Raw genomic sequence first — 27,735 nt, forward strand, 5'->3', positions numbered from 1 at the left:
TCTCAAACTTTTGTACTGGTGACCCCTTTCACACAGCAAGTCTCTTGTGTGCAACCCCCCTTTTAAATTAAAAAACTTTTTTTACATATTTAACACCATTATAAATGCTGGTGGCAAAGTGGGGTTTGAGGTGGAGGCTGGCAGCTTCTGACCCTCTGAGGGGTCACAAACCCCAGTTTGAGAACCCCTGATTTAGATAATTATGGATTTATTATTTTCCCTGTAAAGCTGGATTTAGACTAAATAAATAGTAATACAAACAGTTTCAGGAGGAGGAATCTCATTTACAATCTTATTTTTCAAATGAGAGCACTGAATAATACTCAGTGATGGATTTTTCTTTAGTCCATTTTGTTTCAGGGTCCAGCTTTGGACATAAGGGGTTATGAATGTCCACCAACAGCAACGTCAACAAACGTCAGAGTAATCTGCTAGTACAACCAGCAGGGCTGCAACTAAATATACATCAGACAGTAAAATGACCTGTGTATATTTAAAAAAAAAAAAAAAAAAAGTCCTCATCCAGTAAAGCCCATGGAGGTGTTCATAATCAGGACCAGTAAATTCCAGCAAGACTCCACAGATGAAGAGATTGCTCAATTCAAATTCTCCCTTTCATCTTGTTCAGATGAAACATTTCATTGACATAGTTCAATCCCTATGACCAGGCTACTCTCCACATGGCAGAGCACACATTGCTGGAAAGAGGAAATTGAACACTGTGCAAAAAACACTGAAGGGAAATTCTTTAATCTGAGTCTTGGTGGGTGGAGCAATGTACACAATGATCCAGTAATATATGCGTCTGTGACAACAGAAGATGGGTTTGTCTAACTTATAGCAACAATTGGTACAACAAGAAATGCCCATACACCAGTATACTTAAAAGTAGCAGTAAAAGCTGTAAAAAATTTAAAAATTCAGATGTCCAGCTTTATCAGACAATGCTGTAAATGTGGAGGAGAAGAAACCCAGAAGAAGAGAACGAAGGGAACCTGAAACTTGTATCAGTGCAGTCTTCATCGGATGCATATTTTAGCCAAAGATTTAAGTACAACGCCAGGAAAAAAAGGAAAAATGTTGTTGAAATTGCAAAATATTGCCATAATCATTTTGATTCAGCTTTGTTGAAGAAAGAATAAATATTGTTTCATTTTCTTTTGGGATCCACGAGTACTTTATCCAAGTATTCATTTTAAACCAGTCTGGTTTTCCAGTAGACCTCAGATCCATCCAAAGATCCAGGGTTAGCTCAATCAGTCCCAAAAGTCATAGCCTCTTCAGTCAGAACGGCATAAGCAGCAGTATCACTACTGCTCTCTCATTCCCCTATTTTTGGCATTGTCCTAAGGAGCAGCAGCAAAGATTGTAAGCCATAGCAGGGACCCGGCCCAGTTTTGCAGGAGGTCACTCACCACCTCACATCCCAGGTTCTGACACAGGACACAGGGTACTTTATTTACTGTTTCCAGATGCAAAATGGTCGATCACCAGCCCACCAAGCTGACTCATAAGCAAGCTTTCCGGAGCCACTATATTAATCAAACTTCTGCCATGCAAATCTTGGGTGATCATGACTGGCCATGTACATAGAAATAAGAAACTTTGGTCCAGCCAGGACAGAAGCATATGATATGCATCTCTATGATAGGGCTAACTGCATTCTTCCAAATTACGAAAACAGACATGTTGACCGTAGTGACGAGAACAGGTCTGTTTTCCATGGAAGGAGCAGTGCTCCGAGATCTCAATCAATTGGTGTGTTCCAGCTGGTGGATACGGTGTTCTTTCAGGTACCAATTCCCTGAAGTGAATCAGGAAATTAAAAAAAAAAAAAAAAAAAAAATATTTATTTTTAAACAGAAATATCCAAATCTCTGCATTTACCACTTGTGGTACTGAAGAATATACAACTGGAACTACATCTGACAGAAAATAAGATGAAATGCAGAGGGGATAGCTAGATTACTGTATAGGTATGATGAACTCTATCAATGAAGTACGCACGTGAGAGATCAGAATCCCCAACAGACGCCACTAACTTGGTTTTTGTTCGGTTGGTTCTGTGGCAACACTTGTTTTCTCATTACATCCATCTTCATCTCTATTAACATTCTTCTGAGATGAAACCTTATACCCAACATCCTCAGCCCAGGCCTATGACTCACTTGCCTGACACAACGAATGTGTGTGTCCTTATCACTATGTTTGCTTCAATTTCCTATATAGAACCCTGATCGGAGCGAGGGGAGCAGGGGGGAAAGGTCCAGGGAGAGAGAAGTTAATTTCATAGATACACAGATCTGACCTCCTGTTTAACAGGCCATAGAACTTTCCCAAAAATTCCTAGAGCAGATTTTAAAAATGGTCAATGATGGAGAATCCACCACAACCCAGGGTAAAATTGTTCCAGTGGTTAATTACCTTCACTTAAGAATTTACACCTCATTTCCAGGGCAAATTTCTTTAGCTTCAACTTCCAGCCATTGGATCGTGTTACACCTTTCTCTGATAGACTGAAGAGCCTACTATTAAACATCTGTTTCTATAATCCCGCTTCAGAGGGGGAGTGAAATAGAGCTCAGAGGTTGCTCTGAAAATATTTCACGTGGCTAGAATCTCCCAACCCTAAAAGAAGCTGGGGCACTCCCCTCCCCCCACATCTGCTCCTTCAGGGTCACTCAAGGAAGGTAGTATTGGCCCAGAGATCAAAAATGGGCTCCCCAGAAGGCCTACCGCCTCGACTGCTTATTATTCACATGGGCCAAGTAGGTCTGCTTTCCTTAGAAGTCTCAGCCTGGCTTGTGAGTAGGGATCCCTTCTGTTACAGAGGTGACAGCAGGGGGGAGAAGCTGAGCCCAAAGGCCTCTTACTGTACTCCAGCACTGGTAATGTCTGTGCAGTGTTCTGTTCCTTTCCCACCCATGAGGAAACAAAGGGGGAGAGATGGCTGAGCTCCACAACCAGAGGCGCAGTGGCTGGTGCAGCTGTAAAGACTTGGGCACCATCTTCCATCTAGTAAACTGCCCTTCTGGCTTCACTTCCCACATGGAGATGGGGGAAAAAGGTGGCTGCTTTCCTTGAAGCCAGTTCTTGTCCAATTCTGCCTGACTCCTTTCCTGCTAGGGGAAAAAGTGACCCCACCCAGCCTGGGCTGCATCTTAAATTATTTAAGCCACTGAGTGGTAAGCTGCAATGTCAGAAGTTATTACTGTGAGAAGGGATGAATTGGAGGAAGCAGTTTATTACTTTTGCTATTCAGTATAAAAACCATAGCCCACCTGTTCACCAAAGCACAGTAATCAGGTGCGTCTTCTTGGCTTCAAAACTTAGGGAGAACGAATACACGTCCTAAAGTAAACAAGGCTTTGCCCTCTGGAGTTTTAGCTTCCCCAACATTGCTACCCTGGCTCAGCTTCAGCAGTTTTAGAAGCAATGGGAACGTACTGGCAACCACTGACATTTTAGCCACAATGCCATCTAGACCTGCTTCGAGAGGAGTTAGAGGACATTACGGTTAGCGCCTTGGCAGCTGTCTGGAGCTCTGCTTACGTCAGTTTTTCCATTGGTAACAACGGTGCTACATTTTAGAAAAAATTCTAGTGCAGAAACAAGCAAGTCTTTTCTATATTTACATAAAGCTATAAATATAGCATGGCTGAAATACCTCTTAACTGCAGTGAAAGTTGCCAGAGTGTATTCACACCTACAGGGCCCTCCTTCAGAATGCACTTTGTGCAGTCCAACCATACAGGGATCAGGAGCAACAGCAAATCCTGGAGGACAAGAACTACATAGCACTAGATGTGCTAAAGAAGAGCCCACTTCATAAGGAGCACGTTCTCATTATTTCCTTGTACTCAGTCTGTAGCCACTTATCTGTTGTCTCTGGTCTTAGGGCTTGCCTTCACTATGGGCTAAATTGGTGCTGCTGCGATTGATGCAGCGGGTATAGCTTTAACGGTAAGTTGATGGGACAACGCTCTCCTGTCGATTTCAGTACTCCACCTCAACGAGAGACGGAAGCTATGTTGATGGGGAGCATCTCCCATCGACATACAGCAGTGTCTACACCATGCTAAGTCAATGTAAATTACGTCAATTTAAGTTATGTAACTTAATCTACTTACAGGGTTGGTGTAGACAAGGCCTTAGACTGTAAGCTGTTTGGGGTAGGGACTGTCTTTGTTTGTACAGCGCCTGACACAATGGGGTCCTGACCCATGACTGGGCTCCTAGGCACTATAATAAAAATAACTAGCTTGTTGTGTCCAACATTTTCTTAAAGAAATGATAAGATAGAAAAAACACTAAATGGTTTATGACGTTTCCTAGATTAAGGCTGACTGTTAGACACAAATCAGGAGATGCCCAAATTTAAAGTTACACAGGGTTACATAACTGTCCCTTTGTGTATCTGCATTACTAGTCTTTAGTTACAGGATAGCATACTATCTCAAGTACAGCGTGTCTTCTCCATTTCCACACCCTCCAACAGACACCCTTGTATACCAGGTGCACACCTTACAAATGACTTTCATAGACTTCCACGCACAGTAGTATACAAGTTATTAAAAACATTTAAAGTTATAGAAAAAATAAATTTCTTAAATATACAATATCTGTGATCAATACATATGCACCATGGGAAGTTAAAGCCATATGCAACTGGAGACTAATACTTACCCCACTGACTATCATCTTTAATTCCGTTTTTGCGTGGATTCCATACATCTACATATATTTAGAGGAACACAAATACTATAAACAGAATATAATAAACTGAATGTCCTGTGCAATGACATTCAATTTATTATAAAAACTAATGAAAGAGGTGTTTAGTAGGGCTGTCAAGCAATTAATCGCGTGACTAAACAAATTAATAGCAATTAATCACGCGATTAAACAGAATACCATTTAAATGTTTACTACATTTTCAAATATATTCATTTCAATTTTACAACACAGAATACAAAGTGTACAGTGCTCACTTTATATTTATGTATTTTTGATTACAAATATTGACACTTAAAAAAACTATTTTTTAATTCACCTCATACAAGTACTGTAGTGCAATCTCTTTATCATGAAAGTTGAACTTACAAACATAGAATTATGTACAAAAAAGCAGGAGTACTGGTGGCACCTTAGAGACTAACAAATTTGTTTGAGCATAAGCTTTCGTGGGCTATAGCCCACTTCTTCGGATGCATAGAATGGAACATATATTGAGGATGGATATTTTTTATATATATATATATATATATATACACACACACACACACACACACACACAGAGCATGAAAAGGTGGGAGTTGTCTTATCAACTCTGAAAGGACAATTAAGTAAGAGGAAAAAAAAACTTTTGAAGTGCAAAAAAACTGCAGTCAAAAATAAAACAAACAATGTAAAACTTTAGAGCCTACAAGTCCACTGAGTCCTACTTCTTGGTTAGCCAATCACTCAGACAAACAAGACTGGTTACAAATTGCAAGAGATATTGGTGCCTACTTCTTGTTTACAATGTCACATGAAAGTGAGAACAGGCGCTCACATGGCACTGTTGTAGCGGGCATTGCAAGATATTTATGTGCCAGATGCGCTAAAGATTCATATGTCCCTTCATGCTCCAACCACCATTCCAGAAGACATGCTTCCATGCTGATGATGGGTTCTGCTTGATAACGATCCAAAGCACTGCAAATTAATGCATGTTCATTTTCATCATCTGAGTCAGATGCCACCAGCAGAAGGTTAATTTTCTTTTTTGGTGGTTTGGGTTCTGTAGTTTCCACATCAAAAGTGTTCCTCTTTTAAGACTTCTAACAGCATGCTCCACACCTTGTCCCTCTCAGATTTTGGACAGCACTTCAGATTCTTAAACCTTGGGTCGAGTGCTGTAGCTATTTTTAGAAATCTCACATCGGTACCTTCTTTGCGTTTTGTCAAATCTGCTGTGAAAGTGTTCTTAAAATGAACATGTTCTGGGTCATCATCCGAGACTGCTATAACATGAAATATATGCAGAATGGAGGTAAAACAGAGGAGGAGACATACAATTCTCTCCCCTAGGAGTACAGTTAAAAAAATAATGCATCAATTAAATTTGTAACAAGCATCATCAGCATGAAAGCATGTCCTGTGGAATGGTGGCTGAAGCATAGAAGGGGAATACAAATGTTTAGCGTATCTGGCATGTAAATACTTTGCAACGCCAGCTACGAAAGTGTCATCCAAATGCCAGTTCTCACTTTCAGGTGACACTGTAAGAAGCAGGCAGCAGTATCTCCCGTCAATGTAAACAAACTTGTTTGTCTTGGCGATTGGCAGAATAAGTAGGAGGACTGAGTGGACTTGTAGGCTCTAAAGTTTTACACTGTTTAGTTTTCGAGTGCAGGTATGTAACCAAAAAAAAATAATAAAATCTGCATTTGTAAGTTACACTTTCTCGAGAAAGAGATTGCACTTCAGTACTTGTATGAAGTGAACTGAAAAATACTATTTCTTTTGTTTATCAAAAAATAAATAAAGTGAGCACTGTGTACTTTCTATTCTGTGTTGTAATTGAAAATCAATATTGAAAATGTAGAAAAACATCCAAAATTATTTAATACATTACAATTGGTATTCTATTGTTATAAGTGCAATTAATCGCAATTAATTTTTTTAATCTCCATTAATGTTTTTGAGTTAATCACATAAGTTAACTGCGATTAATTGACAGCCCTAGTTTTCAGATTTAACAATCACTTATTGCTTACCACTACACCTCATCTTCCTGGTAAGATTTTTCTTTAGATACAGCAAGCATGAAGTTTGTTGTTTGTCCAGTCCCTTTTATCCCTTAATATTACTTTTAAAATATAATTAAATATCAAAACACTAACCCTACAATAAGGTTACAAAAATCTGGCACTAAGGTCAAGAGATGCCAGAAGTTGCTCCCTTACTGTTAGCTCAGTCATACTGCTAATGCAGTGTGTTAGGGTATACAATAATGCATTTTACCTCTCATTTTCTGTAGTGCACCAACTAAAACCAGGTACATAATGAAGATTTTAAGACTCATGAAACCCTACCTATAACAACAATTAAAAGAATAGCCAATACTATCTATGTGCAGAGTGTGGCAGAATTAACACTCCAGGGGAAAAATCTTTTGGAAATTTTCCATATTGGGTGCTTAATTTCACGTCTTGTAAACATTTTTTGCTCATTGTTTTAAAAAAGGAGAAAACATCCCCAATAACTATTTGGTTTGAGCAGCTTATTAGCTCTGCAGCGTTTGCTTCTGGATCTTACCCTTTTGCCCTCAAAGCAAGATTTCTTGTGAAGCTACAAAAGGTGCTGGAAACATCTTACTCTAGAGCTAAGTTGTCTGTCCACTTACAAGCCCTTTCACCTGCCTCAGTAGCTGAGCTTGTAAATATCTGGAATTAAGTATCTGAACACACATGCTTCAGCTCCACCTTAAACATCCAGCTAACACTTTAAATGAGTTTTCTACAGTTCACAAACACCAACTAGTTTGTTTTTTTAAACACAAATGTAGCCAAACACATGCTTTTCGTTCGGGCCTATTTACATACCAAGCTTGAAGTTTTAGAGCTCAGCTGTTTAAACTACTTGCTTAAAAAAAAGTGCAATTCCTAAACTGCAAGAAGTTCTGCAGACTTTCCAGAACAACTATTTCAACAGCAGGCAAAGACCAAGCACGAAAAACATCACTTCCAGGAGGTTTTGAAAGGTGTGCATGAAGAAAGAGAATGGAAGCTGCTTTGCTATTAACAAAAGCATGCACCACCACCTGCAGCCACCATGTAGGAAACTTTTAGGGAAAGTAGGAGGAGGCATGAAGAAGCAAACAAACACCGCCCCAAAGACAGGAAAAAGAGTTAGAATTTCTTCAACGATAAAATGAAGCAATTCAGTTCAAGTTCTCCATCTGTACTTGTGACTGACCAACCAATAGCTTAAAAGGTCCTGGGGGGGGGAAAAAAAAAAAAAAACCCTGAATCCCCTCATCTTCCACAGAGTTTTGAGTCATGGGCATTCAGACACTTGCACAATCAGGCCCACACCTAGAGACTAGCCAGGATAGAAACAAGGCTTCAGGCCATTCACTTTAATTACTGAATAATTTATACTAGGATAACACCCCAAAACCTCTATGCACTGCAATTAGAATTTATATTAAGGAAAAGAATGGGGGGAAATGGGTGCCACCCATACGCAGAGTGATCAGGGTAACTGCCACATACTGTCTCAGTTCCTTTTAAAATATGTCGTTTTATTTTAGTAAAGGTGCTATACGAGTACTTTTTCTATTAGTCTCTAATAGAGTCACAAATTTGGTTGGAGACTGCACAGTATGAACCCTGTACATTTTCTACTACAAATAGAGACAGGATTTCAGAATGCAGCTTTTGCTTTCATATATTGTTTTATAGAATCAAGGAACAGCGAGTTTAATTTTTTTAAGAGTGATCATAGTTTTGTTTCTGAATAAGTGAACTAGAGTCAGTTCAACTCCTATCATCTCTTTTGCACTATCGGAGAATATATTATTGACGTTTCTTAAAGGCAACAGTGACACCTCCTGGTAAGATTACTAAATGGATTAGATGTTTACAACTAAAGAAATAAGTTTAGTTTTCAAAATTCTTGAAGGAATTTTAAATTTATAGCTCTTTATCAAGGGTTTCCCTTGTGACATGGATATTATGATTACTCTAGATCTGAAGTTCAACACATTCCTAGATAAGAATTACAGAAAGTATTATAACTAGACTTTCTATATAAGCATCTCAAATTCAGGCTACAGTCAATATTTAAGTGATAGGTTACACTCCTCTACAATGCTAAACACAAAAGTTCTCAAAATATTGTATCTGAGTCAGCCCAACAATGTGCAGCTCCCAATTGACCTGAACTTTTTCCCGGTTGGGATTAAAGCATACATTAGTAAATTAAGTCACAACCCTGCATTGTGATTTGCATAGGCAGACTGTTGTGCCTGCACAGAGTTCCCGCAGTCAATGGGGCACTTCCACAAGCAGCGTGCTGTGTCCACACAGATCATAACGCAGGACAGGGGCCTTAGCTGGCCCAAGGTGGCCACAACTCAGTGGTTGATTAGAAGAATCCAAGAACTACACTGCTAGTTTTGTTTTGACTACTGGATCATCCAAATCCTTAGTACTTTACCAAAAAAGCCACAAAGAAACAAGCATCCCCTTCTTCAGATGACAGTTTTTAAAAAAAATCTGTTAGTCTGCTTTTATTCTGCTCTGCATAGCAGACAAGGGGTTTTCTGCAGGGTTTAAACACAGGAAATAAATTCCTTGGCTATAGAGTGTGGAATGCACAAAGCCCTGGAATTGTAAACTGCTAACACTGGTTCTACTTTAGGCTGTTTTAAATTTCCCATGAAACCGGTTTAGATAATACCATGGTAGAGAAACATGTGCCCTGTTGACACTAGCGCTCCTGCATTGCTGCCAACTGTTAAGTTTCACCATTTAGAAGTTTCCCAAAAGGAACAATTAGCAGTCTAGAAACAGTTCTCTTTTTAAGATATATGCATTTCCTCCTACACCAAGCAATTTAAAAACACATACAGCAATATTCTAAAAAGTCTTACCTAAGCAACGAGAAGACATCATACGAGTTACGGACACAGTTCTGATCCACCTGGAGAAGACTACTCTTCTGGGTGCCTGAATGGTCCTTAAGGCAAAGAAAGAAAACCACTTAAAAAAAAAATCAGAGTAAATTTTCTGATAAAACTAATGTGTGCCTGGGACCACACAACTGCCCTTATATTTAAAGAACATTGTATATCACAATAAAAAACTCAAAAGCACCAAAAAGAAGCAATTTAGCTCTCAGGAAGGAGGTGATGGCAGCATGAGACAAGTTATGACCCTGCTGTAAATCAAACAGCTAAGCATGCAGCATAATGCAGTTATGCCCTAAGTTATTAGTGTTTAGTATTCCATTTTATTTTCTTTAGCACCTCTTTAACCCTATTTAGCATGACTTGCCTAATATTGTCTACTCAGACTCAAGGATGCAAAACGTAACTTCGCTGACACTCCCCAGCTTCAACCAGTTTTGGTCACAGACTTTCTGCAAGGCACAATGCATTCAAGAATCTGCTCTCGGACATGCAACGCTAACAGGCTCTCAGTAAGTGGTAATTAGAAAGTTATTGTTTATCCATTCCATAAACACCCTTCAGAGATTCATGTATTCCTTGGGATGAGCAAGGTATCCATGGAGGAGCTTCCTACAAATTTTGACCGGAACACAAAAGACTATGGCCAAGGTCTGCACAAGGGATGGCAGGAAGGAGCTGTCGCATTATCTTGTGCTGCAATTTTGTCAGATCTCAAACTAGTCTGTGTCAGGCAGTTGCCATACTGTGACAGACGCACACCTAGGAAGTGTAAGAACTCTGGGACTCTTCCTTCCCAGTCAACACTAATGCAGTGTCCCAGCATTGTGCTGTTAGAGACAAAAAGGTAATACGAAACATAGGACAAGAGGCCTAGACATGTGTGGACATTAAAGATCTGATGGCTCTTCAGGCTGGAGAAGAGAAGACTGAGAGGTGACATGATAATAGTTTTCAAGTACATAAAAGGTTGTTACAAGGAGGAAGGAGAAAAACTGTTCTTAACCTCTGAGGATAAAACAAGAAGCAATGGGATTAAATTGCAGCAAGGGAGGTTTTAGGTTGAACATTAGAAAAAACTTCCTAACTGTTCAGGTAGTTAAGCACTGGAATAAAATTACCTACTGAAGCTGTGGAATCTCTGTCATTGGAGAGCAGGTTAGACAAACACCGGTCAGGGACAGTCTAGATAACACTTAGTCTGCCATGAATGCAGGGGACTGGACTAGAAGACCTCTCAGGTCCTTTCCAGTCCTACAATTCTATGAAAAATACAGGCATTTACCTTTATGTATTTCCCAGTGTTAGAATTTCACCAGGTCCCTGGAAGCGTTTCAGCAGGATAGAGTGATTTTCTTCACTTTAATCACACATCATAAATTTTAAACAAACAGCTACTGCTTTCCACCACAGAAATAACTGCACTTTAATGTGGGTGAAGTAATCCTACCTAAACATCCTTTACCTGCCTGAGAGGGCTGCTGTGGGGCTTAGCTAATACTAAAGCACTTGGAGGTCTTTTGCTGTACGGTTAGATGTCCCGTGGGCAATTCAGTAGGAAGTTTTCCCCCTTTCCATTTAAGCTAGGTTTTTCTTGCACACACTATGGAATTGCGTGCTCTTGGTAGTGACAATATAGCAAATATGCCATTCTAATACTAGAAAACCAATACCATGCATTATCTGACCACTTCTCAAAGGGAGAAACCATTTCTTTCTGATATGTTAGGAGTTTGATGGGTAGGATCCATCTTCTGGAAAGATACTAAAGCAAGACTTCACCACCTGAATCTCATTGAAAGAGTAACACGAGGCAGGAAATTTGCAAGCATTGCAGCTGGATCATCAGCTTCTCATGCTGAGAAATGGGCCTTGTTTGGTCTCAAACATGCAGGATTTAAAAGTAGGGCATGGAATCAAAGTTGTTCCTTGGAAGAGTGCAGTAGTTTAGGGCAAACAGTCCCGTCTCTCCCCCAAGACAGTGGAAGAGGTGAAGTAGTAATTTCAGAAAGGGAAAGACACTTATAAGTATGTCAGTCCCTTCTCTTCTCCCATCCCGCTACAGGATGTTAGCCTCATTATGGTGCCACTTGCCAGAAAGCAAAGAGCCAAAGAAAGAATGAGAGGGTATATCAAGGCTAACTCCACCTTCCCACCTCTCAAGCTGTTTGCATAAAAAAACATAAGAACGTCCATATTGGCTCAGACCAATGGTTCATCGAGCCCAGTATCCTGTCTTCCGACAGTGGCCAATGCCAGGTGCCCCAGAGGGAATGAACAGAACAGATAATCATCAAGTGATCCATCCCCTGTCGCCCATTCCCAACTTCTGGCAAACAGCCATGTGCAAAAACAGATTTCACATTTTGCGCTGTACCTTTTAATTTCTGTTTAACTTCCTCATTTTTGTGTAGTCCCCCTTTCTGAAATTAAATCCTGGTGTTGGGCTGCTGTGGTGTTTTCCACGCCACAGCAATGTTTAATTAAATGTGCTCCACTTAGGACTAAATCAAGAATTGCCTCTCCTCTTGTGGGTTCCAGGACTAGCTGCTCCAAGAAGCAGTCATTTAAAGTGTCAAGAAACTTTATCTCTGCATCCCATGCTGCGGTGATATTTACAGAGTCAATATGGGAATAGTTGAAATCCCCATTATTATTATTATTATTATTATTAAATTTATTTTAATAGCCTCTCTAATCTCCCTGAGCATGTCAGTCACTGTCACCATGCTGGTCAGGTGGTCAGTAATATATCCCTACTGCTTATATTATTATTAGAGCATAGAATTACTATCCATAGAGATTCTACAGTACAGTTTGGTTCATTTATGATTTTTACTTCATTTGAGTCTACGCTTTCTTTCACATATAGTGCCACTCCCCCCACCAGCACGACCTGTTCTGTCCTTCCGATATATTTTGCACCCTGGTACTACTGTGCAAACTATGCAGAGAAAACTATGAAGCAAACTATGGAGAGAAAAGGAGGGATGCACACTAGGAGATAAGGAGGCACTCCAACCTCAGCTGTCAGAGACCCCTTGTTGAGGGTCTTCCCTCTTCCATCCTTCTGCAATATTCAATACTGGCTCTGGGCATGGCAAGTTATGCCGTTAGATCAGGGACAACTGACTTTCTGGAGAGGCAGCCTGAAACACATTTTGATAGATTCACCTTCCCAGAGCAGTCACGGTCCACCTGATATCGGTTGGTGAACAAGCAGGGAAAGAAATAAGCTATCACCTTACATGTCTGTGGAGTTGTGGCTTCAGTCCCTCTCCTTGCAGAAGGGAGAGCGTGACGTGACCCTTCAATAGGGAATGTGGCTCTTGTCTGTCTGCTTGTGTCATGGGACTGAAAGCCTACCACTGCACAGAACACATCCTAGAAGACAGGGTGACCTTTGGGACACAGTAAAAGGGTTTCAAGTTACCGAGTGCAATACAAAACCTGTCTCCTTCCCTTCAGAGACACCAGCAAGTTAGTCAATAATATACCATTAAAAATGCTGCTCTTACCACTGGCAGATGCAGGGAGGCTTCTCAAAAGGTGTTCCTGCAGGACACAGGACTGTCTTGTTGACAAGCAGCAACAGTAAACAGTTTAAAGGGAAAGGATTTGGAAAAGCGAGGAAGTGGAACCCAAGACTCCCGCTCCCTTCATCTTCCCACTAACTGGTCCCTAGAGAGCAAACCTGGCCTGCATCTGTAATTTTTGAACCTGGACAAGACAAACTGGCTACAAATGAACAACTAGAAAGTGTTAAATATCTACATGCACATAGAACGAGACGGTCAAGCAGACCCACAGTAAAAACTGTTCAAGTTTTTGCAGATACTATAACCAGAAGTTTTAACAGCATCAATAGGGAAACCCTTCTAAGAACCTACTCCAATCAGCTTCCTGGCCATAAGACTCAGATCTTTGTTTCCTGATATGAGACTGGGTAAGCCCAAGGGAGAGATGGGGAGGCTTTCTGCTCTTGCTAGTATGGAAGACTGAGCAGAGGACAAGCTATTACAGGAGGCGCAGAAGTTACAGGGATCCCAGATAGCCTGGAGAAATGAGAAGGGAAGATCTAATAAGCACTTGACCGTGGAGGCCAAGGGTATGTCTTCACTAGTAACATTAAAGTGCTGCCATGGCAACGCTTTAACGTGGCTGTATAGTCGCGGCACCAGTGCTGGGAGAGAGCTCTTCCAGCGCTATAAACAAACAAACAAAAAAACTACCCCCACGACTCCCAGCACTGGTGCACTGTCTACACTGCCACTTTACAGCACTGAAACGTGCAGCGCTTGGAGAGGGGGGCGGGTGTGTGTCACAAACTTGAGTAAGAAAGTTGCAGCACTGCAAAGCGGCAGTGTAGACAAGGCCTCAGTGGTTTTAGCAAGGGGGGGGAGGGGTAAAAAACCCACTCAGAGTACATCATAAGGCTCCTTTGCAGAGTGGCTGAGAGGGTTGCGGCAGAGGCAGGGAAATAAAATCTGTACTCCAAACACCACAAGAAGAGGGAGACCGCAGAATTCTAGGGGTTCTAGGTCTTGAGGATGAGTGAGAAGGAGAGAAGCTGGAACTGGCAGCAGAGTTAGAGAAGGGTCTGAAAGCCACATGGTGGTCTCAGGCAGAACTAGGGTGACCAGATCACCAAAGAAAAATATCGGGACGCGGGGGGGGGTGATGTGGGGGGGGGGGCGTCGCGGGGGGGGTGACGTGGGGGGGGCGTGGCAGGGGGCGGGGCCAAAAAAAAAAAAAAAAAAAAAAAAAAACCTTCCTCCGCAAGTGCTGGAGGGAGGCCCGGGAGACTCAGGGGAAGCGCGGGGCCGGGGTGAGTAACAGTCCGGCCTGGTCCCTTGCAGGCAGGACTCAGTTGGGTGGTAGGGCGAGGAGTGGGGCGGCCCGCGGGGCCAGGCGGCGGTTGTTCTCCCCCCCGGGCAGCAGGACTCGGGAGCAGCCGCTGCTGCAGCTCCCACTGCCGCGGGGGAAGAAGCGGCCATGGCGCTCCGCGGTTGCAGCTCTGGCGCCCCCGAACCCCCCGAGCCGGGGCCTGCTGCGGGGACCCAGCAGCGCGCACGCTGCGCCCAGCCCCTGGCCAGCGTCTGGGCTGCTGCCCAGCTAGTGCTATCGCGCGGCGGCCCCGGAGTGGGGGCAGCAGGCCCCAGCCCCCCCGTTCCGCAGGGGAACGAACGGGGCTGGGCGGCCGATGCCTCCACCCCGGGGCCGCCGCGGGATAGCACCAGCTGGGCAGCCCAGACGTGCCTAGCCAGGGGCTGGGCCCAGCGTACGCGCTGCTGCAGGCCCCGGCTCGGGGGGTTCGGGGGCGCCAGAGCCGCCGAGCGCCATGGCCGCTTCCTCCCCCGTCGCCTGGCCCCGCGGGTCGCCCCCCTCCTCTCCCACCACCCAACTGAGTCCTGCCTGCACTGGGCCAGGCCGGACTGTTACTCACCCCGGCCCCGCGCTGCCTCTGAGTCTCCCGGGCCTCCCTCCAGCGCTTGTGGAGGGAGGGGGAATGGTGAGCCCGGGGAAGAGGCGGGGATTCGGGGAGGGAGCCAATCGGGGGAGGAGGGGGCGGAGTCGGGGCAGGGGGGGGGGCGCGAGCACTTCCGGGCTCGAGGCTCGGGGCATTTCCTTGTTTGTCCGGTTGTCCCGACCGCATGTCGGTCGGGACGCGGGACAAACAAGGAAATATCGGGACGGTCCCGATAAAATCGGGACGTCTGGTCACCCTAGGCAGAACAGCAGTGTTGGAGGCACATGGTTTTGCATTCACACCCCCAGTAGTGACTGGGCTGCTAGGATCAACAGCTAAAAGAATATTCTTCAGGGCACAGAATTGAGGGGGGACCAGAGAGGAGCTTTTTAAGTCTTCCCAAAAACCTTTTTCTTCCATCAACCTAGTGCCCATTGTCACAAAAAAGAAGAAACTGGAGTTTAAGGGAAAAAACCTTAAGAACAAGGCTTCTTTGTCTCCGAAAAGGGAAATGAACCAAATACCTCCCTGAAAAGTCAAAGGTACAGATTAGTAAAACTCCTATGAAAGAAATGTCAACTGTCAAACCAAGTCGATACAGTCAGTTATTAGTCTACTGGATGTTAATGAAAACAGAGCCATTAGACATTAAGAAATGGATGCACGATCCCTGGCACCGCGTGGGACCAGTCCATCATCCCAGATAAACTAGTGTCTCTCTACCAAGATTACTCCGTGTAGTGCATGTCCTTTAATGTCACTCCTTTACAGGAGAGGTGGCAGCTAGGAATTAAGTGTGCAGAACCCAGATGGGAATTTTGCAAGACTATTCTTCTGTCTTTAAAAATGCAAGGGTTTGGAGGCTCCAAAACAGCAATTGCAAAGCCATTTGTGCTTTTTTCCATGTTATGCTTTCAAAGAGCTATTCTATTATTAAAAAAAAAAAAAAAAGTAGCAGGATGGTATGCACGCCTCTGGCTGGCTAGCGATCAGTAATCGGTCAAGTCCCAGCCACATTAAGTCAGCCTTCCTGACAATGGAAACTAACGAACAGCCACCACCACAGGAAACGAATACTTAGTTTGGATATGCTGTGGCATCACCACTGTATCTGTAATCCCTCCTCCCCCGCATTAATTTGCCAGAATTAATTTATTTTTCCTAATCTACTCTATAGCAGGAAAAACTCAATTTGAGACCAGGATGTGTACTTTACTTTTTGAATCTGAAGTGGGTCAAGATGTTTATTTAGAGTAGCAACAATACACAAACTACTGCTGGTTATTAAATAAGAATATAAGAACTGCCATGCTGGGTCAGAGCATTGTCTATCTTGCCTAATATCCTGACTCTGGCAGTGGTGTGTACGAGAGCTTCAGGGCAAATTAACAAAACAGGACAATTATGGAGTGATCTGCCAGTCTTCCACTCCTGGCAGTCAGAGGTTTAGTGTTGCCCCAAGCATAGGGTTGTGCCCCTGATCATCTTGGCTAATTGCCAGTGATGGACCTCCATGTACTTATCCAGTTCTTTTTTGATCCCAGCTATACTTTTGGGCATCACAACTGTGACACTGCACCCCATATTCTTTGCAGTGATATTATATGGTTATGACATAATTATAATTTATTTTATACAAGATAAGTCATGGGAGGGGTCATTGGAAAAGTTATGATTTGCTGAATATAATTATCCTATTTGTATTCATGTATCATATTTGTATCTGAAGTTAGGAATATTGACTATGCATCTGTATGTCAAATGTAGTTATACTTGGGTAACGCCCACCAGAGAAGATGCTTTCAGTCTAGATAGTGGGTAGGGAAGGGCCTATTCTGGGCAATGGGCCATAGGAAAAAAACAGTAGCCTTAGGAGAAGCTTATCTCCCACCTGGGAAGCCTTCCTGAGAACACTATAGACAGCCTCCAAGTAATGGCTGCTATGACTCTGCAAGGACACCTGATGAGACCACATGTCTCTAGATTCCATCTTGGGATGTTCGTGTTTTTCCACTGACTGGCATGGGAACCAAGCTTTGGGAACAAAGGGTTCCCGCCAGATGCAAAAGCTATATAGGGCAGTGAGTGACAATCTGGGGTTCTTCACTCCCCACACAAGAATACTCCTGGAAACACCTGAGGAATGAAGACTGAACTGGGGAAGTGCTGGACCCAGGCTAAAGGGATTTTAGCCTGTGAATGAAACACCCGGGGATTCCAAGCTGTAAAGCAAGTGTAGCTTGCCCCTTAAGAATCAGCGGCCTGCTTATATCATTTCTTAGGGTGAGAATCTGCTATTCATATCCAATCTAGTTAGTTTATTAAGTTTAGTTTGTGTTTTTTGTTTATTTGCTAGGTAATCTGCTTTGATCTGTTTGCTATCCCTTATAATCACTTAAAATGTATCATTTATTAACTTGTTTTTGCTTTATTTAAACCAGTGAATTGGAGTGAAATGTGTGGGGAATCATAACTCAGGGGCAAAAGGCTGTTGCATATTCCCCTCCACATTGAGGGAGGGGGCAAATTTTATGATCTTACGCAATACAGTTCCCTGTGCAGCACAAGACAGTATAATTTTGGGTTTATACTCCAGAGGGGGTGCATGACTGAGGAGCTGGGAGTAGCCTTGCCATGCAGGGACTGGTCAGAGAGCCTGCTTGTAACTGCAGCTGGGTGTGCCCTCACCTGTATGTAGACTAGTAGAAGTGCAGGCTGGAGAGCCTTGTAGATTGGTGACAGCAGTACAGTGTGAGAGGTAGCCCAGGCTGGTGGGTTGGGGGCTCAGTGGTACCGTAGTTCCAGATGGCACCCCAGGGGGAACCCATCACAACAACATTCCATGGAAACAAATTCCACAATTTAGATGTGCCTATGTGAGAAAGCACTTGTTTGTAGTCAATCTGCTGCTTATTAATTTCATCAGGTGACCCCAGGTTTTTGTATTGTAGGAAAGGGTAAATAGAACTTCACCGTTCACTTTTTCCACCCCATTCATGATTTTTTTAGACCTATCAAACATACCCCCACCCCACCCCCAGTCATCTCTTTTCTAAGCTGACCAGCCCTATTCTCCCCTCGTATGAAAGATGTTCTATACCCTTGATCATCTTTGTTGCCCTTCTCTGAACCTCTTTCAGTTCCACTATATCCATTTTGAGATTTGGTGACCAGAACTGGACACAGGATTTTATATGGGGGCTCACCATAGTTTTGTATATTGGCATTATGATATTTTCAGTCTTATTTTCTATCCCTTTCCTAAGGGTTCTTAACATACTTTTTTGTCTGCTGCACAGTGAATGGAAGCTTTCACCAATCTATCCACAGTGACTCCAAGATCGTTCTTGGATGGTAACAGCTAATTTAGAATCTATCATTGTATATGTATATTTGGTATTATTCCTCCCTCCCCCCCACCCCCCAGATGCATTCCTTCGCATTTATCAATGCTGAATTTTATCTGCCATTTTGTTGCCCAGTCACCCAGCTTTGAGAGAGCGCTGTAACTCCTTGCAGTCTGCTTTGGACTTAACTATCTTGAATAATTTTGTATCATCTGCAAACTTTGCCACTTTGCAGTTCACCCTGTTTGAGATCATTAATGAATATGTTGAACACAACAGGTGCTTGAGAGACAACGCTGTTCTTCTTTGTGAAAGCTGACCATTTATTTCCACCCTTTGTTACTTATCTTTCAATTAGTTACAGTAGAGCCCAGTTTATCTGACCCTCTATTATCCATATTAACCAAACAACCAGTGCACACAGGTCCAGAAGCAGGCGATCTGTCCTGCGGCCACAAGATGGCGCTATAGCCTCGCACTGTCCCATTGTCCCATCCAAATTTTTGATTAGCCGATCTGACCCCAGCCCCAATTAGATCAGATAAAGGGGGTTCTACGTACTGGACCATGAGAGGATGTTCCCTGTTATCCTATGGCTACTTAGGTTTCTTGAGAGCCTTTGGTGAGGGATCTTATCAAAGGCTTTCTGAAAATCCAAATACACTGTATCAACTATCACCTTTTTGTTCCAAAACCTCTTCTATTGACCCATCAGTTTGGGACAGCAATTAAGATTTGTTGTTCAAAAGAACAGCTCTGATGTGCTTACCTCCCCCGCAGTGAAAACCAAATGCAAAGAATTCAGGCATGTTTGCACTACCAACTTAAGTCAACCTATGTTAGTTCAAATTACAACCACTGCAGTAATTACAGACGTTTTTCATGTCCACACTACCCTCCTTCTGTCAGCAGTGTGCGTCCTCAACAGGAGCACTGGGCTCAGAGCGGGGAGCCGGGAGTCCTGGTGGCCACCCGTGTCATTTTCATGTCTCCAGCAGTTTATCTGATCTAATTGTGAAATTGAAAAGAATGACAGCCAACAGCAGATGTAAGTAATGCAGCATCTACACAGACACTGCGTCACCCTAACTACACTGACATAAGTCCTACGCCTCTCATGGAGGTGGAGTTATGTCTGTGTAGTAGGGCACGTACATCGGCAGGAGCAAGCCTGTAACATAGACACTGACACAATTAGGTCGACGTAAGAGGTCTTATGTCAACCTAACTCCATAATTTAGCATCTCTGCAATGGTCTTGTCTTCTTCCTTTTGTGCTCCTTTAACACCTTTATTGTTTAGGGGCCCCACTGCCTGTTTGGTAGATATCCTGCCACTTAGTTTTTGCATCTTTTAGCAAGTTACTTCTCAATTTCTTCCTTGGCCAGTCTTATACTTTTACATTTCACTTGCCAGAGTTTGTGCTCCTTTGTTTTCTGCATTAGGATCCAACTTTCAAATTTTAAAAGATGCCTTTTTGCCTCTAATGACCTCCATTACTCTGTTTTTTAGCCATGGTGGCATTCTTTTGGTAGTCTTACGGTCTTTTATGATACATTTGGTCCGAGCCTCTATTACAGTATTTAGTAGTCTCCATGCTGATTGCAGGCATTTTACCCTTGTGACTGCTCTTTTTAACTTCTGTCTAACTAGCATCCTTATTCCTGGGTAGCTCCTATTTTTAAGAGTTAAATGTTAAGGGGGGAGGGAGGATGTTGGTATTTTTCCCCCTACAAGGATGGTAAATTTAGTTAGATTATGGTCACTATTACCCAGCAATTCAGCTATAGTTCCCTCTTAGACCAGATCTTGTGCTCCATTTAGGACTATATCAAGAATTGCCCCTCTAGGCAATTATGGGTTCCAAGATGACTGCTCCAAAAAGCAGTCATTTATGGTGTCTAGAAATTTTCTCTCTGCATCATGCCCTAAAGGGACATTTACCCAGTCAATATGAGGATAGTTGAAATCACCCATTATTATTGGATTTTCTGGTTTTGTAGCCTCTTAGCATTTCATAGTCACTGTTACCATGCTGGTCAGGTGGTTATCAGTATATGCTTATTGCTAATACTCTTATTATTCAAGCATGTAATTTCTATCCACAGAAACCCTATGGTACAGTTTGATTCATTTAAGATTTTCACCTTATTTGACTATGCTTTTATAACACAGTACCTCTCCCTCCCCCACTCTCCCCAGCGTGACCTACTCTGTCATTCCTATGTCTTTTGTACTCTGCTATTATGTCCCATTGATTATCCTCATTCCACCAAATTTCTGAACTTTTTATATCAATTTCCTCATTTAATGCCTGGCATTCTAGTTTACCCATCTTAGCATTTAGACTTCTAGTATTTGTATATAAGCACTTGTACATTTTGTCACGATTTAGTTGCTGGCTTTCATGTGTTATGCTTACATGGGACTCTTACATTTGACCGTTCATCACTAGCTCCTACCTGTACTTCAACTTCTTTCTTATCTTCTATACTAGGACATAGAGTTGCCCCTTTAATAAATTCATCCCTAATTCTGCCCAAATCATGTGCTCCTTTGCAGCTGTTGCCTTTCTCCCAGGCTTTAGTTTAAAAAATCCTCTACAACCTTATTTTCTGTACCAGCAGTCTAGTTCCATTGTCATATGACAACCACCAACTTCCCATTTCTGTCATGATAGTGGACAATGGTGAGCGGATGGCAAAGATCCTCAGAATTTTTTTTTTTTTTTTAAACTTAGCATTCAGCACTGTTTTGTCAGTAGTGCATAAATTAGTTTAATGACCAGCATCTCAGAACAAGATTAATTTAAAATAGGAAACTAGAGTTATATTGAGATGTGTTGTATTTTGCTCTAGATCTCCAAGCATCTAGTTAGGTAAGGAAGAAATCAAATTGAGAATTAGAAAAACTGATTCTGTCAACAAACCGCTACACTATATCCAAACACCTCATATTAAAATATGCAAGCTCCTCAACAGGATTTGATTATGCCTGCACCATATTGCATTTTACTGTTGCTGGAGGTCCCAGTCACAGATAGAGACTAAGGATCTCCTCTAACGCAAACATTACAAATCCCCAAATCCTAGAAGTTCTCATTAGGCCTTGAAAAAATTATTTGTTGTAACAGATTTTGCCACTAGGTCCCAGCCTGAGCCTTATTAAAACTTGTATTATCTTCGTTTAGATTGTTTAAGCCTAAATTTTAATTTAGTTTCAATTTCTAAAGATATTAATCAACAGAAGTGCAGCTATGCTTTATGCACCCTTATAAAAGGTTACAGGGTATATTGCTCATCCTTCCATGACACTATAAGAATGTCAAGTATCAAGGGGTAGCCGTGTTAGTCTGTATCTACAAAAACAACAAGGAGTCTGGTGGCACCTTATCTGTTAGTCTTTAAGGTGCCACCAGACTCCTTGTTGTTACTATAAGAATGAAGTGCCAAACCCAAATAAAATTCCAACACTTCAGACACTCTCCTTGCAAGGAGCAAAAAGAGGAGTCTTGCATCATGTCCAGAAGAGTTAAATTCAGGTTCTGGCAGACCACTGAGTTCAGTCAAGTTGACTTCTGTCAGCGAATGGTGGCAGCTAAAAGGAAAGATAGCATGCGAGACAACCTCTCAAGTAGCCTGTTACCAAACCCTTTAGGGCTCTTAAAAAAAAAAAAAAAAAAAACCACACACACACACACACACACACACACACACAGACCCCCACACCCCAAAGTCCTGAATTCCATCTGGAAACTTACAGGTATACAGCATAACTGAGGGATACTGGTGTTATGCTTGTAACTTGCACTGTAACAGTCATCAGGGAAAAAAGATTTGTCCCCATTGCTCAGTGAAACCACCATCATGTTTGCAAATGCACATTAGGCCCCTCTAACAGCCTGTATGCTCCACTTGTTTACTTCTCAGAGTCATCTCCATGCCATTTTTGAGGCTTCCCCAAAGCATGGAACAGTCAGCCAGATTCTAGACTCTAAAGCCACTAGCCTCTATTCATATTCCTCGCAAAGTCTCGTCTCAGAAATAATCACAAGCAGCAAGTCAGTAGCTGTATTTCGAAAAGACAGTTATTTACTTCTGTTGGCTTCCCAGAGCCACCTGCATACAATGAAGTGTTTTAGTTGCAAGCTCTTTGGGGCAAGCTGTGTCTCAGTTGCAAGGTATGGGTCCTGTACACTGTCAGTGCTTAGAAAATGCAATAATTACATTCATACATGGTTGTTGCTAACACAGCTTCAACTATAGCATGGTCAGGGTCAAAATGCTGACTATTCTGCTTGGCTTGTATTAGCTGGAAAAAATTAGAGGATTAAGATTAGGAGACATGAAAGAGGGGAAATCATTCAAAGAAAGGGGTGAAAGAGCTACCGCGCTTAATGTAAATGACTGGAAGATGGGGGACTTAATTTTAGCATTAGTGTGTCTGGTCATTAAGTGTTTTGAAAAACACCACCACTCAAGGTACTTTAAATCCAAAGTAATCCTTCATGATTAATAGCCACTTGAAGCAGATTTCATTTTCAAGCTTTTTACAGTTTGTTTCTCACATGCGTGCGCCATTGGTGTGGACTGATTGGTCAGTCAGTGGTCATGAGTGCTGACTGATAAAAACCATAGTATTCAAAGATGAAAACAAGCATTTTTGGGCAGCTAAAACACAAGACATTACAGAGACTCTGGAAATAATTTTTTAATAAGATGTAGATCAAATACTGAGCCTACCAATTTTAAAAAAAATAAGTATTTAAGATTGTGTAACTGCATGAAATCTCATTAATCTAGCATTTGTGCTCTGCACAGCCATTAAGATTATCAAAGTTCAGTTACTACTCATCCAGTTATCCAAGATGGCAAGGATTAGGAGTGCGCTATCTGGAGCACTCTGCTTTTGTAGAGAGAAAGATGTAACTTGTTTCATTTAAACAGTGACCCTTCTAGTCATTTACAAGCCAATCACTGGCTACAACTAGTTCCATTAAACTTACTGGGAAAGCAAAGATGGAAACTGCAATATGGAGCCTCAGGGACAGAGGTTAAGTGAAGAGGACAGTAAGAACTATCTAAAATTTTGAAGCTTGGGTGCCTAAAGTTAGGCACCTAGACAAAAGTGGGAAAGGTTCAGCACCCTTGAAAGTGAGGCCATTTGTTTAAGTGGCCCAATTTTTCAGAGATGCTGAGCATCCCAACATCCAATTATTTAGGTGCTTACAGTAGTAGGCACCGAACCTTGAAAATGCTGGCCTATGCCAAAAGAATTTAAATTACAGCCTGTGACTATCATTACTACATAATTTGCATAAATATTAGTATTCGTACCTTCTGTTCAAATGAAGCTCCGTAATAGCCATCGTTCAACCCAAAAATTATTTCATTTGGGTTTCGAGCATGTATCTGTAAAACAAAAACCAACACCAATGACATTAGGGTCAACTTAGTTTACCTACAATCAAGCTGAATATTAATTGCTATTTTTATGACTGTCACCTTTTCAGTTCTTCCTTCTAGTGCTAATAGGGTCCATGAGGGAACTGAACTATTACCGTAGAGAACATACTTGACTTTCACACCTCTAAACAGGAAATGGCTGATATGCTCAGTGATATATTCCCATCTTCCACGATGCAAAATAAAAAATATCTGCCTTAACCACTATATAGCACCTAGAACTACTTACTTATAGTGGAAGATAAAGAAGACTTCCTCTTTCCTAGAGCCAGAAGTAGAGAAATAGTAGGAAGATCAAAAATAATAAAAACAAACAAGGAAATAGCTCATTCAGACAGCTCAGTTATAAAGGAGCCAATTTTCAGCAGATAATGCACAGTTAGATCAATCATATTCTTTGCTGTTTATGGCTCAACACAAAACTGTTCCTACATTAAGTGTGTTAGCTGAGGGGGCAAGGTTACTTATAAACAAAAAAGATCGTGTTAGAGAATATTCTCCAGGGGCCTATTTCTTTGGTGCAATAAAATGAAACAGAACACTGAAAATCATCTTCTGCACAGCAAGTACTGGATCCAACAACAAATGCTTTTTCATTACAAGCCTATTTGATAAATAATTTTGACATTTCAAAGCATTTCCATCTTTTAAAGCTGTAGATTCGTTTTAGAATGGCAAACTCAAAGAGCAAGAGAGAGACCAGGGCAGGACACTCATCTAAGAAACTTAGTTTAAAACCAAGAGTTTCAACCTACTGTGATTACGACGAACAGACACCTGGCATTTGTTTCATGAGTTACGGCTCTCTAATATCTCCCTTTAACATTAGTTTTAACATATTTTCTTTAAACTTGTAACTAATGTAAAGGACTCGCATTTATGTAAAATCATAACTAATGATTCCACTTGTTCCATAAGACCCACAAATACTAACCAGGGGCTCTCAAACTTCATTGCATCGTTACCCCCTTCTGACAAGAAAAATTACTACATGACCCCAGGAAGGGAGTCTGAAGTCTAAGCCCCACTGCCCCGCATGGGGGTCCAAAGCCAAAGCCCGAGCCCCACTGCCCAGGGCAGGGGGCCAAAGCAGAAGCTCAAGAGCTTAAGCCCCAGACGGGGGGTCTGTAATCTGAGCCCCCCCACCTGGGGCTCTTCAGACCCAGGCGATGGGGCTTGGGCTTAGGCTTCGGGCCCAGGCCCCAGGCCCCAGGCCCAGGCCCCAGCAAGTCTAATACCAGCCCTGGTGACCCCATTAAAATGGGGTCCCGACCCAGTTTGAGAACTGCTGTACTAAACCCATGCCAGACAGGTGATTTTCCAGGACTAGAGAAGAATGGGGGAAAAAGGTTCCAAGGTCAATACCATCCTCTTGGTTTCTTAGTCTGTAATTGGATTGAAGACTTTTATGCCAAGGGCATTGTTGGCATTCTAGTAGTATTAGCACAGTCTAATTAGAAAAGCTAAAGAAAGTAAACTGTGATCACATACAGAGTAATAATGTCATACACTGTTTTTCACTTGGGGCTACTATTGTGATTAAGCAACTCAAATAGCTAAAGCAACTTTAATCCAAGAAATTTCACAACATAAAACTTTAATATAATATTGTTCCCATCCAGATTATTTAAAGCTCCTTGCAGTGGGGAGAGCTACCCATATTAGCAGTCCCTTTGTAATTAGTTTTACTCCATAATTAAGATAGTGTTTATTATATTTTATCATTTTCCTTTTCTCTTCAGTATGTTTGTAGCCGTGATCTTACAACTCTGTTTAAGAAAAAGACTTTTAGCTACTTAATCCACAAATTGAGGAAACATGCTTTTATTTTACCTGCTGACCCAAGTATTTTAGTCCATCTAGATTGACTTTCCATTCGATCAACAACTGATAGAGCTCTTTCTTGCCACCCCAGATCCTCACCAAAAAACATGACACAGATGTATCGAGGCGATCAGGCATTATTCCAAAGTCAAGACTCCTCCATGTTGGATTCTGTTGATAAGTAAAATAAAGATGTAGGAAGAACAACATTCTTTGGTGTTATTTCAGTTTAACAACATACAGTGTGTTTAAATTTAAAGAGGCCAAGTATTTATGTCAAACTTCCAGACTGCAAGACCTGAAGTAACACCCCGCAAGATCAACAATCGTCTAAGTTACAAATGAGAAGGCTCAAGCCATCAGAGACTCTGCTCCTTCATTATTCACAACTTTCCCTTTTCTGTTCAAGATTCCTAGTTTGGCTCCCATTTCCATCTGCTGCTGCAAGCCTGCAGGCTTTCAGACCAACTACTACTTCCTTCCATTATGAGACGCCAGGAAATTACTTCATTAACTTCCTTTTGCCACAACAGGCACTTTTTCAAAAAATACAAATACTAGTATTTTTAGAAAATGGGAGTAGCGTGAAGACAGTGTTCCATACTCTTAACATTTGGCTTCTAAAAAAAAAAAAAAAAAGAGCTGTAGTTTATATGAACACCGATTTACTTCTCATAACTGAATTTGGTTTAACTATTAATGGGGGTTTGTTCCTATTCCCCTTCACCCCTCAAGTTCTGCAATGCTGACACCAAACCCTGAGTGCTGCTACCTTCTGAGGAGCTCTCTTCATTCTAGAAATTTGGAGAGCCAGCCAGAAAAGTCCAGACCTTAGGATTTGACAAAAAACAGACTTAAAAATCCTGCTGACTAATTTCTCTGAATTTAGAGAAGGTTTCAAGTGTCGAGAATTTTGAATAATCATGGTACCACTATATTTAAGAAATTATGAAAAACAGTCATAACATGCTGCAAGCTTAAACATGCATACCAGTGATTAATAGGTCAGAATCAGAAGACTCCAAAGGGTATCTATTTCCTTCCATAAGTTTTACAGAAGTCCCTGTCCCCTTACTCACCTCTTGAATATTTCCTAGCAAGAAAGACCTATTTATATATCTATTGCTGGCTACCATCATAACAGGAAATTAAATACTGGTAGAGTACTTGGCAGTTATACGGGAACTTACTAAAATGTGCTACTTTAAGATTTGCAGCACTGTTAGTAGGGATTGCATCACTTAGCCTTGTGTTTCTTTGGATAGACCCCCAGTTTATAATTAAGTTTCCATTTCAGACTAAATAAAGCAGAATTCTAGTTATAAAAAAAGGTCCCAGAGAAAACCCAACAGGTTTGGGCAACTGGGGAGGTCAGTCAAATCAGCAGATCTTCAAATATGTGATCAAGGTCTCCTGACTTCAGAAGGTCTTCAAACCCTGCTGGATACCTCCCCCAGTTTGCTACCAAACCCTCATATGCTAAAGTCCAACTTCAGCACACAAACTCAATTTAAACCTCCAGGAAGGTAACATATCTTTGGACTTAATAGCAAAGTTGTGCACAGATAAGAAATTTGACTTACGCTACTTCAACACCAATGTTTTCCCTAATACTCTAAAAGAGAGACATATCTTTGGAAAGTATCTGAAACTTGTCTAAGCACCAGCATTTTCAGCCTCTTAGGGCTATGCAAGTACCACTGATACCAATAAAAGTACTCACTGAGTACAGAATATTTGCAAGAGGAAGGATTGCAGGATCAGATACTTGTTTGTAAGCTTCAGGCTACACTGAAGCCATCTACAGACTGTTAGCACATAACACAATTTTAATTCTCAGTTTCTAGGACCTAACTTTCTTAAACTGTAAGCTCTTGAAAGTAGGGACTATATTTCCACACAACACATAGATATTCCCTAGTGACCACCTATCCTACAAGAATGTTATATA

General features: G+C 41.8%; 1 protein-coding gene across 8 annotated transcripts in view; it reads right to left on the minus strand.

Annotated features, from left to right (window-relative positions):
• UVRAG (UV radiation resistance associated) overlaps nt 1-27,735 on the minus strand; it is a 152,396-nt gene that overhangs the window by 96,790 nt on the left and 27,871 nt on the right. For 7 of the 8 annotated variants that reach the window (XM_042850368.2, XM_065581763.1, XM_005290533.4 and 4 more), the window contains 3 exons: nt 25,794-25,955; nt 23,832-23,906; nt 9,644-9,729 (listed from right to left, as the gene is read on the minus strand). In XM_042850368.2, coding sequence (XP_042706302.2) covers nt 9,644-9,729; nt 23,832-23,906; nt 25,794-25,955 — 323 coding nt within the window. Of the gene's footprint in view, nt 1-9,643; nt 9,730-12,927; nt 13,804-23,831; nt 23,907-25,793; nt 25,956-27,735 lie in introns of those variants that run through there. The other variant, XM_065581765.1, reaches the window with a different exon arrangement.

The sequence above is a fragment of the Chrysemys picta genome, chromosome 1 (assembly GCF_011386835.1).
Source record: "Chrysemys picta bellii isolate R12L10 chromosome 1, ASM1138683v2, whole genome shotgun sequence".
Classification (NCBI taxonomy): Eukaryota; Metazoa; Chordata; order Testudines; family Emydidae; genus Chrysemys; species Chrysemys picta.